Source organism: Amborella trichopoda, chromosome 9, assembly GCF_054954075.1.
Source record: "Amborella trichopoda isolate Santa Cruz 75 chromosome 9, AtrichopodaSantaCruz75HAP2 v2.0, whole genome shotgun sequence".
Taxonomy (NCBI): Eukaryota; Viridiplantae; Streptophyta; class Magnoliopsida; order Amborellales; family Amborellaceae; genus Amborella; species Amborella trichopoda.
The window spans coordinates 12,727,901-12,741,212 of NC_142344.1; the positions used below are offsets into that span (position 1 = coordinate 12,727,901).

Here is a 13,312-nt window from a genome sequence, read left to right on the forward strand (position 1 = left end):
CAATGTTATTTATTTAAATAATATTTAATATACAAAATATTTAATGTGTTCTTATATAAATATAAATATATATTTAGTTATACTATTTAAATAATGCATATATATTTATTTAAATATATATATTTATTGCTTGGGTCCAGGTCTAGTTAGGTTTGGGTATGGGTATGATAACTTCGGGTTCGGGTCCCATAAACTTTTTGGGCCCAAACTCGACCCAACCCGGCTCGTTTCCATCCTCTCCCCCATTATATGAGATATCAAAAAGAATGGACCCGGTTTCTATGTGGCCAAGCCCGCATATGTAGAAATGCGAGCTTATTAATAAATCTATTTTTGAGATGGATTTTAAGACTTACTTTTTAAAGATATGTAATCTCTAGCATGGAGATCATGAATATAAAAAAATAAATAAATTTTAAAAACTAGAAACTATAATTATAGTAAAAAAAACATTTAGATAGCTGATATTCATTGTTGCTAGGTGGAACACCTACTTGCATCCATCTTCCATCTTTGTACTTTCTGGACCGCATATGTAAAAATGCGGTCCAGCCCGCATGAAACAATTTTCCAAAAGAAATACCGGAACTGACGGCCATATTCCATAGTACCGCCATACTCCATAGTCCATACTAGAACGCTCTTAATTTCTACATCTTTTTTCCGAAGTCTGAATTTCTCTTAAGCACCCCGTCACCTTAGCTCATTTCCTCGCTTTTCCTTCGTTTCACTTTCCCCACCCAAATCCTCCTTCCTCCTGCGAAGTTACAGTCACGCCCCTCTCCCACTTTTCTCCTTCTTCTCTCTTCCCCTGTACCAACCAAACCCTTCTCTCTATCTAAACACCTACATCGAATGCTCTAGATAGAATTCTCTCTCTCTCATCCCCAATCTCCCCAACCTCTCTCTCCTCTTTTAACTTGTGCAGCCTGTTCAGCTTTTTTTTGCTCACATCATGAAGTTATGAAGGTTGATCATCTTCAAGCCCAATCTCTGTGAATCCGTGTTACCGTTCGCCTGGTTCTGTCCGGTATGATCAGCCATTTTTTTTTTTCTGCTTCTGCTTCTGCTTCCATTTTCTATTACTGGAAGATTTTTGGGTGGGTTTTAATTTTGGGTTCATTTGTGGCTTTCTTTGGGATCCATTATTGGGATATTGTTTGTTTATTTGCTAATGTGGGGAGGTGGGACAATTTTGGGAATCTATTGACGAGAATGAAAAGGAAGTTTGTCTTGTATACAGATGGATTTTGAGATCTTGAGGTGCTCTCTCTCCTCTTCGATTATTTTTATGCTATTTCTCTGCGTTTCGGCTTGATTCTCCATGGCTTGAGCTTACATATATGAAATGGGAAAATCCAAGAACTTTTTTCGATTGCATCACTTGTATAATTAGATGGGTGGTCATATCTTGATGTGGAAAGTTACTGTAATTTAAAGAAAAAAAATAAAAAAAGAAAAAAAAGAAAAAAAAAATTTATATGCTTTTATCTTGACACTGTCACTTCTTTTTTTCGTATATCTTTTCCTCTTTTCCCTTTTCTCGTTTTCTTGCCCTCTCCATCCCACTCAGGAAGAATTTACGTCTCTCCTTTTCATCTCGCTTCACTCCCGTCCCTTTCCTTCTTTGAATTCTCTCTCTATTTTCCCATGCTTCATTCTCTCTCTCCCCTTTCACTCTGCTTTCTGCAATCTCTCTCCCCCATTCTTTTCTTCCTTTTTTTTCTACCTACCTATCATGTGCTCTCTCTTTACTCTCTCCTCTTCTTCCTCTCTCTCCCAATTCCCAGGCAGGTGATCCCTTATAATTTACTTACCTCTGTCAGAAGCACAAGCAGGAAGCACGCCTGAATTTTTCCTTGCTGGCCATAGTCCTATGGCTTTCAACAATGGTGTCGTCTTCAGAGCCCAATTTTCTGGCTCTCATTCCTCCCTTGCTTCTCCCCTTTATCTTTTCTTTTTTCCCCTTCTCTCTAGTTTTACTGCTATCTACCTTGTATCTCTTCTTTGCCCGAAGGCGCACCCTAGCAGCATTCCTCCCCCTCTTTTTCCTGTCACGGCCTGTTTTGTTTTATGGTTTGTTGTTTTTTTTTGTTTCTTTATTTTCTTTTCCCCTACCTCTTTTGTAATCTGAGCACCCACTTGTGGGCTGCCTACACCACTTACTGTGGTTTTTGTATGCTTATACTCTATTAATATAAAGTTAACCTTTATCAAAAACGAAGTCACTGTACTTTATTGCTTAGAGTATGTGGAAGGAACTTGGAATTTATCATTATTTATGAGTGAATTCAGTTGTTGTTTTGTGAAAAATACCAGGAGTTTGTTGTTATTATTATGCCCATAAAACCCAAACTCTGGTTTGATTTCCCTGACTAAAATGGTTTTGTAATTTCTTTGCTTTTTGGTTGTTACTATAATATTTGAACTTATATTGATGCAAGGAAAAACAACAACAGGGTCGTGTTGTCAGTCGAATAAACACGTGGGTGATCTTCCTTTGCTATTAAGTCACTCATAGTTTCCTAGTTTCTGTATGTGGAATGAGGCAAAATTTATGTCCATTTGGGGTGAATTTATTTTTTTTGAGTACGTGGAAAATAGTCAGAATTTGTTATTATACTTTTATCAATATACCTTTTTATCTTACAAGAATTCCTTTTATAATTTGTTGTCTTGAGCTTAAATTTATGAAACTGAAATCCTTATTGTTTATAGTTTGTGGAAGAAACGAGATTTTTCAATATTTGTGTTTGAATTCAGTGTTGTTAGTTGGTAAAAGTTACCTAGAATTTGTCATCATTATTCTTAGGTGAATAAAACCCAATTTATAGTTCTCATTTTATAGTAATACAGTTAAGCTTTATCAAAAAAAAAAAAAATAGGAAGGAAAGAATTGGATATTGTTTAGATTAAACCTAGAAACAATTATGGCATTAACAAAAGGACACGGTTTCTATGCGACCAGTCCGCATATTGTAGAAATGCGGGCTTGGCAATAAATATATATTTTAAATATAATTTGATCCTAATTTTTAGAGAATATATAATCTTTACCATGGAGATCATGAATATGAATTTTTTTTTTTGAAAACTAGAAATAATAATTATAGTAACAGAATATTTGGACCGTTGGTTACAATTGTTTTTACATGGACTACCTATTTGCATACATCTTTAAGATGGATCCTTTATACGTCTGGACCGCATATTGTAGAAATGCGGTCCAGCCTTCATGAAACAATTTTCCTTAACAAAATCCCACGAGTCTCTTTTAGTAATTAGTGCAAAATGGCGATTATATGCATTCCTCTGTAGTGTTGGAACTGTATTACTCAAGACAAGGACATTGTAGTTGTATAGATTGGACTTGGTTTGATTCATTTAACCCTTTGTCTCTATTCGAACTTGATAGTACATCGCACCCAATATAACATTTTTTGATATTTGAACCTAACTATACTGTGTTTTCAAATGTACACATCTTGGTAAGAGTGTCAGAATTCTGTAGGCGGATATTACCAAGAATCAAAAGTCTTCCCACTTTCAAAGCAGGCAAAGAAACGCTATGAGAGTTTTAAGAAACAACATGGATCAACTAGCAACAAAGCCGAAGAACATTTTGAATATTTTAGTAAAGAACATGGATTAAAAGCAGAGTTGCTGAAGAAAAAGAATAGCTGTAGAATCTACAGAGTTGCCCTTCGTAATAGCCAATCTGTATTGTCTTAGTTTATCATTTAAAAAAAGTGCATTGAGTAGCCTAATACTGAACTTTGGACTTTGTAGTGCGTTTTGGGGGTGGATATAATATAATCATGGTATGTTGAAACTTCCGTATTTCTATTGAAAGGAAAAATTATGATAGTTGCAGTTAATTAAGGTTGAATGTTTTGAAATGAATTAGAATAGTTTGCACCATCTTATGTTGATATGCATTATCCTTCAGATTAAATTGGTATATCAGATAGGTATATTAATATCTATTAAACATCTTGCAATATTAGAGGGGCAAGAGAGTGTATAGCAATGAATAAATTAATGTACATACTATGATCTGAACTGTCCAATTTTAGTCATATTACAGATGGATTGTTTTCAGTAAATTGCCTTTGTTGGACAGACTTCATATCTAATCAACAAAAATCATAGTGAATGGTTATAAACCAAATTCCTGAAAGACAGTTTACCAAACAGTTACCAAACATAAGAAACTTATTTGCATACAAAACACGGATTTCTAGACCTGTTTAGTAAACATAGGAAACAAGCAGGCTTGAAAAATCCTTTCCTGTATAATTGGTTTCAAGGAAATTCTGTTACACTTTAGCCAACTGTTTCACATGAAGCAAACGATCCCTTAATGCTTTTCCTTTTATGCAATCTTCTTGATTTAAGAAAATAATCGATGGCCTCCTTGTTTTTTAAACAGAACTTTGCAGTGATCTTCTGTGTTCTATGTTTGGGCCTATAGGCCAAATATCCTAGATGTTTCTAAATGTTCACAACTCTCTCTTTTCGGTATAAATGTTATAAATCTGGTATTGACCCCCTTTGTCATCCAGTTGTTCTAATAAAAATGCACAAAAAAGTCCAAGGATCCTTTTCATCGGTGTCCTATAAGACCTAGGAAAATCCTTTTCATCCGGTCCTAATAAAATGCGCAAATGGACTAGGGCTTACTTTTGGCCAAACTAAAGAGTGCATCGTACTTCCATCAAAACTTATCTTTCTGGTCACAATCCCCTTTGGGAGTCGCATTCTTGTCATCCACTTTTTGATGATAGGTTCTCTCTAAATCTACCATTAAGGCTCGTTGGAGAAACCAATTACTGCCTCACCAATCTCATCCTTATCGTAGGATGTCTCTTCCCATGTGGTAACTGTGCTGTCACCCTTAAGCGGAAAACCCGAAATGTCCGTTTCCATCCCCATTGATCATGATATAGAATGTTGTTTTTGAGATGCACATAAACACCATCCTTGCCCCTTTTATCCACACATGATTTGTCTGCACATAACATTTAGTAATTTCAATCTGTTTGCTTTTTACAAGTCAAACCTGGAATTTAAATATATTTAATAAGTGATTTCATGTGCAACCCATGGACGTAGTAATTCTCTAATTTTAGAAAACACCCTTATTTGGAAAATCAGATGTAAAACCTCATTGTTCCTTGTAGAGTGAACATTGGTGAAGTTCGTGTAGTTCAGTTTGAGGATTACAGGCCTAAGCCTAACATCTTTGATGTACATCTCCTCTTTTGCATATGAGTTTTATGAATTTGCATCAACCTTCGCAATCATTCTATCATGCAAATTCCTCAATAACATCCATAAGGTCATTTACAAAAGAAAAAATCATAATGTCCTTAAAAAAAAAAAATCCATCCTTCATATTCTGGAAATTCTTGTCTGATGTATTCTTGCGTAGGTCAAACCTCCATTGTGGTGTGGAGTTTGGTGCTCTTGTTTATCCAATAAGTGTTGAATGTGTCATAGTATGCCTCCCATGTTTTTTCGAGGGAAATGAGGCAGCTGATTGGTTTTCCAATTTTGGGTGCTGTGTTGCTGTTTGGGAGTAAATGTTTACTGGCAGCAACTCATACTTTCATGGGGCAGATAGCCTGCATTATCCTTCTTCCATGTGGTGTTTACCTTGCTCTGGGCATTGTGGTGATCCTTTTTGTTATTGGAGCTGGCCTTCCTTTTTGTAGAAGATCTTGTATAATTTAGCCAAAAGAAAACGAAAACCCTGTAGTCATGCATTTTATTTCATGCCTTTCTAACTTTTTGTGGTACTACATTTGTCTTTTTTGTGTTTGTTGATCTATTTATGGATGTTTTAGACTTCCTTCCCTAATATAAGAGGGTTTCCTCCACAGGTTTTTTGTAATGCCAGAAGTCGTTTTTACTCCCTTCTAACACATTCAATGTTCTTTAACTCCATTTTCTTGTGAATCTCATATTGTTTTGAGCAACTTAAAGCTTTTGATTGGTCTTTTACTTTAGCTATTGTTTGAGGGTCCTTTTGGCTTTTTGACATCTGCTTGTTCTTCTACAATTGATGACTTGAGTGATGAAGTTTTTGGTTATCATGTTCTTTTGTAATAGCATGGCTGATGATAAAGTTAATGAAGATGCAAGCTCCAGCCAAAATGCAAGTGAAAGTTCTAATTCAACCATTGAGGTCAACATCAAGACGCTGGATTCTCAGATCTACACTTTCCGAGTGAATAAAAATGTAATGTCACTTACCTTGCACTCAATGCATTCATATGCTATGGGCTTTACGTTTGGCTTTGATGGTGCCCTACTTTTTCCCTTCTTCTTTTTTGTTTTCTAGTATAAATCTTGGTTTTTGTTGTTGTTTCACAAATTCTTTGGTTTCCCATGTAACTTTGGATGTCATATATGGAATACCATGCTGTATCACAATTTGGGTGAGAAACTTCAGACGCACTTGAGTCAACTTGGGTCAGCGACCTCTTTTTTTATATATATATATATATATATATATATATATTTTGTCTTTTTTTTGTTTTTCTTTTGGAAAGGGGGATGGAGAATCTCCTGCATGTCTTGTGTCCTTTCTCAGACTTTAGTCTCCACTTTTGTGTATTGGGCACTTGGACACTTCTTTGTTTTTCAAGGAAATTTTGAGTTCACTTGGAGGTTTGAGCCCACTCTGCACTGGACTAGTCCTTGTGTTGGGCTGGACATACTTTGGGTATAACTCATTTGGTTAAGAGGTGGTAATGATTCATGTAGTTGTTAACTTGTCATGCCTTTTGAGTGGCTTATAGCCTCTTATATATCAAAATCATTGTGAGACTTTCATGCATGTCTTTTGCACGTTTTTTTGCATGCCTCAGGAAAGAAACATGAATTTCGTTTGTCGCGTTCGCAAACATGCATCACTGTATATGCTTATTAGGGGAGTGAACGTTCCTCAACGCTAATCGTTCTATTTGTTTTCAACATTTTACATGACTTGCTTGCCATGCAATTGGTCATCTTATTGACATGGAGATATATGCATGTTCTAAAGACTTGGTGCTTGACCCATTGATTATCATCCATCCTCCAATAAGGCTCCACATTGATTATCATCTTAAAAAAAAAAGCCTCCCTCCCAATTCCACAACACCCCAAAAACGACCCACCTGCCGTGGCCCCCCCCCCCCCTTGCAAAAAAAATTCCAAAACCAAAAAGCTACATACCCCTCACAACAAATGAGTACTCTCTTACACCTACATTTGAGAACCTTGGCCCCTTTTATCCATGGATTCGGGCCTGAGATTTAACTTACATTCTATCAACTTTGGAAGACATCTATTCACAGCAAAGAACTAATTGAATTCAACATGCCATGGTTCATGCTGTCATATTGGATGAGGAGCTGATCCTCCTTCGAGCAGCTATACAAAGGCTTACTAAGGTGGTCGTTGTTATCTTATGATTTGCCGTTGCTTAGGAGAAGCTGCTACTTTTGGAGGAACTGATAGGTGCCATATTTAGTCAGCAGGCAACTGACTTGAGAGAAAGGATTTACCAAGATAAACACCTTCATTGAAAGAGCTCCCCTTCCAAGCTGCTACACCTTATTGGGAACTCCTTGTCAAATATTGTGGAAGTGGGAACTGATCAATGATTCATTAGGATTTTATGAACTGCTCAGGAAATGATAATTACTTTCCGAGCTTTGTGCAACTAAGGGCTGCATGGCCCCAATCAATTAAGGGTTACACTACTTAAAATCCTCAACCATTGTGTCCCAAAGCGTATGGATCATCATCATCATAGCCTTTTTTTTCCCAATTAATTGGGGTCGGCTACATGAATCCTGGCCACCATTCTGCTCTATTAAAGACCATACTCTCAATGAGGCCATGAGTTCTCATATCTTTCCGAACTACTTTCAAACACGTCATTTTGGGCCTACCCTTTGTCCTTTTAAGTCCTTCCACTTGAACTAACTCACCCCTCCCAACAGGTGCTGTACTTGGTCGGTGCCACACATGGCTAGCCCACCTAAGTTGTCTCTCTCATCTTATCGCCTATTGATGCCACATCTAAATTCTCTCAAATGGATTTCTTTCGAATTCTATCCATTCTTGTCTTGCCACTCATCCATCTCAACATCCTCATCTCCGTTATACTCAATCTATGAGTATATTGTTTTTTGTCCGCCCAACATTCATCCCCATAGAGCAAAGCTGGTCTCACAGTTGTTCTATAGAATTTTCCCTTCAACGTCATTGGTATACGGCGATCACATAAAAATCCAAAGCATCTGAACAATCAGTTTAATTAAATCCAATACTGGAATCATGTCCACTTGCGACCATTTCAGACTGGTCTACTAGGCTTTCTGAAACTTAAATCTTAATGATTTGGAAATCACCGTATGCGAGGACATTGTATTGAAGTATGATAGGGCATGTGATAAGTTTCATGTTCAACTAATGCCTCTCATAATACTGCAATATCATTAACTAGTTTGATAAGAAAATATTATCAAACCCATTGCTTCTGCTACTATAGGACATAATGTTGTCCAAAACATTACCCATAGTTGTGGAAAGAGGAGGAGGGGAGAAAAGATCTTTTTCTCCCTACTAAGAGGAACTTCATTCGTTATAATTGTGAAATGGCTATTGAAATCCACATAAATGATCTATTTCCTTCCATCTCCGCCCAAAATTTATTGAATTTAGCATATGATCCTTGGACCCATGCCTCATGCATGTGATAATAAGTTTTTGTTTTTGGTTGAATGTGTAAACCTAGAACGCTTGCTGCATATTTGGAGTCCAACAACTCATCATCATTATTCGTCATTATCATGACCTTTTTCAAATTAATTGGGGTCGACAACATGAATCCTGGTCCGTAATTCTGCTCTATTAAAGGCCATACCCTCAGTGAGGCCATAAGTCCCCATATCTTCTTGGACTACTTTCAACCACGTCCGTTTGGGCCTACCCCTTGCCCCTTTTAGTCCTACTTGGACTAACTTGCATCTCCTAATAGGTATTGTACTTGGTTGGCACTACACATGGCCAACCCACCGAAGTCTACTCTCTCTCATCTTGTCGCCTATAGGTGCCGCACCTAAATGGTCCCGAATGAATTCATTTCGAATTCTATCCCTTTTTGTCTTGCCACTCATCCATCTCAACATCATCATCTCTGCTATACTCATTTTAAGGTATATTGTTTTTTGTCTGCCCAACATTTCGCCCCATAGAGCAAAGCTGGTCTCACAGCTGTCCTATAGAATTTTCCCATCAGCTTCATTGGTATGTGGCGATCACATAGAATTCTAGTGGCTCATCTCCACTTCGCCCACCCAACTCTAATTCTGTGTGCAACATCTTCCTCAATCTCTGCATTTTCTTGGATTTTTGACCCATGATTTTGAAAGTGCAGTCTTTTTTGTATTTTCTGGCCGTTAATCTTAACTACTTCCTCATCTCTACTCCTATTATTACTAAACTTGCATTCTATATACTCTGTATTAGTCCGGCTAATTTTAAAACCTTTGGATTCTAGAGCATCCCTCCAAAGTTCTAACTTTGTGTTGACGCCATTGTGAATCTTATCGATCAAAACTATGTCATCTATGAACAACATGCACCACGATACCTCATTGTGTAGGAGCCTAGTTAAGTCGTCCATTACTAAAACAAAGAGGTATGGGCTCAATGCTGGCTCTTGATATAGATCTATTGTTACTGAAAACTCACTTGTCGCTTCACTAGTTCTTACACTAGTTGGCGCTTCATCATACATATCTCTTACGAAGTCGATGTAGTGTTTGGAGACTCATTTCTTTTCCAACACCTGCCAAATCAAATCTCGAGGTACTCCATCATAAGCTTTCTCTAGATCAATAAAGACCATGTGGAGGTCTTTTCTCTTTGCCTTAAATTTCTCAATCAGTTGTCTAAGTAGAAAAATGGCCTCAGTTGTTGACCTTCCTAACATAACACCAAATTAACTTTCAAATATACTTGTTTCATGCCTTAGTCATTGCTCAATCACTCTCTCCCAGAGCTTCATAGTACGCCTCATAAGCCTGATCTCTCGATAGTTTGCACAATTCTGTATGTCTCCTTTGTTCTTGTAAATAGGTATCACAATACTTTTCCTCTATTTATTTGGCATTTTCTTTGTTCTCAACACCTTGTTGAACAATTTTGTCCGCCAGTCAATGCTAATCTCCTCCATGCACTTCCAAACCTCCATCGGTATACCATTCGGTTCTAAAGCCTTTTCTATCCTCATCCTTTTTAAAACTTCTTTCACTTCCCACTTCCTAATCCTACAAATGTATCTATGACCTCCGCCAGCATTTGTAACAACAGCTCTTTCTACTGCTATGTTTCCATTGTGTTCGTCATTTAATAATTTTTGGAATAAACTATCCACTTTTCGTTGACTTCATCATCCTTCACCAAGACCCTTTGATCCTCATTCTTAAGGCATTTAATATGGTTCAGATCTCTACACTTTTTATCTCTTATTTTTGCTAATTTGAAGACATCTTTTTCACTTTCTCTTGCTCGCAGTTTATTGTATAGATTATCATATGCCTTAAGTTTACCTTTACTTACTATTTGTTTAGTGTTTTTTTAGCATTTTTATATTCTTCTAAGTTTTGATCATTTCTATCACACTGCCAAGTTAAATAACATGATCGTTTTTTGCTAAGGCCTTTTGAACCTCATCTCTCCACCACTAGTTTCCTTTCCCTCTAGATTCTCCTAAAACTTCTTTTGCCACCTTCTTGATACAATCAAGCATCTCATTTCATATTATATTGACATCATGGTTAGAGTTCCATTTTCCTTCTTCAAATTAATTTATCCCTAAATAAATCTATTTTCTCATTTTAAAATTCCACCTGCTAGTTCTTGGACATCCATTACTTTCACGTCTTCTCTTCCATGCTTTTATGCAGACGTCCATAACCACGAGCCTATGTTGGGTAGTTAAACTCTCTCCTAAGGTAACCTTGTAGTCTTTATATCATGGTTGATCTACCTTCTTAACTAAGAAGAGGTCTATCTGGCTTTTATGTGATCCACTCTTATAGGTTATTAAATGTTTATTTCTCTTTTTAAAATAAGTGTTTGCTATTTCTAGGTTGTACACTATAGCAAAATCTAGAATTGTCTCACCCATCTCATTTCTTTCTCTAAACCCATATCCCCCACCATGTACCCCCTCACATCCTCTACTATCCTTCCCTATATGACCATTTAAGTGCCCCCCTAAAACAGTCCTTTCTCCATTTGGTATGTCTTGGTCTATTTTATCTATGTCCTCCCAAAATTGTCTCTTAATTCTATCATCTAATCCTACTTGTGGTGCACAAGCACTAATTACGTTAATTATCTCTTCCCCTAATACAAATTTAATTAATAAGAGCCTATAACCTATTCTTTGGACATTAACTACTTTATCTTTAAAATCTTTGTTTACTATTATGCCTACACTATTTTTATTATTATCCAACAACTAATGAACTTATATAACAAGAAGTCTTTTTTCTTTTTAGATTTTCTGGTAAATAAAACATGGTATCCTTTCAATTTGTGCTTTTTTCTTTTGCATAGTTATTCCTAAGCTAGTTGTACTTGTTACTATTTAAATTTGGTATATTTAGTCACCTATATGATGAATGATGAATCATAGTCTTATGCTGAAATTTATGGGTTATGTTTTTGTACAAAATAAGCAGAGGTAGTTTAGGAAGAGAGTGTTAGTTTCTTTGGGGTTTGGGTTCTGTTGCCTATTCCCTGTGTATTGTCTTTCTTTTATTAGATACTTAGAGTGGTTTTAGGTGGTTTTGACTGTCCAATGTATGGGGGACTTGGTTATGGCTCATTAGAAGCCTCTAGAGGTTGGAATAGAATCTGTAAAAGGTCTTGAATTGAGGCTGAAAATTCAGTTACGATTTTGATTATTGTATTTGTGTGAGGACGTTGAGTTCTTGAGCTTTTGACGTCCCTTAGGGCCATTGCACTCTCCCTTTTTTGAGTTTTTCCTTGCCCTCTCTGATTCTTATGGTGTCTTCATTTGAGGTGGATTAGAGATTTGAGAGCTGCATATGACCCTTGAGACCCTAGTGCAATCGATGGCAAACTTGACCCAAAGGACATATCGGCTGATTGATTTGTGATCAATCGAGCTACAAACCCCGGAGGCCTGTTGGGTGAGTGCATAGGATTTGCACCAACTGCGTATATTTTCTAAGAACTTCATAAGAGAATCCATTATGAGTGTCTTTTTGATTGTAAATTTAAATCACCTGTTATTGACATATTTGGTGATCCTATATATAATGAGAATCTAGACGAAGTGAGTGATGAAGTGGAAACAGAAGTTGGTGAACCCAAAATAAGGAGGCGTTTGAGTATCTTCTCTGTACACAATTTCCTCAAGGAAAGTCATAAGGGGTAGCATCGGAAGTCAAAGTCCAAGTACTAACTACCCCCCACCATGGACTTTGGAGCCCTTTATGAAATAATACAAAGATTTGATATCAGAAAACAAGTCTTGGTATTGCATGGGAAATCGAGGAAAATATTTATGACTTATCCACATTGTGATATGATAACGAATTGGACAATGTATTAGAGCCGGAAATATTCGAGATTGACCTTGGAAAGCAAAATTAGGGTTGTACCAAATGACAAGTGGGAGATGGCATCTATGACTAGAGGGGTTTTGAAAAGGTAATTATAGAAAGTTGATGAAGAGTTTTTGCCGAAATTTATGGTAAAGAAAACTCAAGGACCAATCTTGAATGTGAGAAGAGAAAGAAGAGGGGAAAGGGGGGGGGAGGGGGTATTATGGGGTTTGAAAAAATCATAGTCTTTACTGGATATGGGACAGTATATTTTTCCATAACATAGAGGTAGTTTCGGAAGAGAGTATTGGTCTCTTTGGTGCTTGGTTTCTGTTTTGCTTATTGCCCATGCATTTTCTATTTCTAATAGATACTTTCGAGTAGTTTTAGATGGTTTTAACTTTCCAATATATGGGGACTTCTTGCGAGCATCTAGATATGGGAACTGAGTCTATAGAAGGTCTTGTATGGGGATGAAAAATCGGTGACGAATTTTGATTAAAGTATTTGTGTAAGTACTTTTGAGTTCTTGAGCTTTTGTGCTCCTTGTATGGTTGTTGCATTCCCCCTCTTTTGATTTTTTTATCACCTTCTCTGGTTTGTGCTGCATCAAATGCGTACTTATGCTCTTACTCATTCTGAATTCGGCTTCTATGCTCATGAACAGT

At 36.8% G+C, this 13,312-nt stretch overlaps 1 protein-coding gene across 15 annotated transcripts in view; it reads left to right on the forward strand.

Annotated features, from left to right (window-relative positions):
- The first annotated feature begins 473 nt into the window (after nt 1-473).
- LOC18424355 (Ubiquitin-like superfamily protein) overlaps nt 474-13,312 on the forward strand; it is a 35,396-nt gene continuing 22,557 nt past the window's right edge. For 8 of the 15 annotated variants that reach the window (XM_006828944.4, XM_088846320.1, XM_088846317.1 and 5 more), the window contains exons 1-2: nt 474-1,030; nt 6,115-6,244. In XM_006828944.4, the coding sequence (XP_006829007.1) occupies nt 6,116-6,244 (129 nt within the window). In that variant the 5' untranslated portion in view covers nt 474-1,030; nt 6,115. Of the gene's footprint in view, nt 1,264-6,114; nt 6,245-13,312 lie in introns of all 15 variants that reach the window. The other 7 variants (XM_020676655.2, XM_088846321.1, XM_020676654.2 and 4 more) reach the window with 2 other exon arrangements.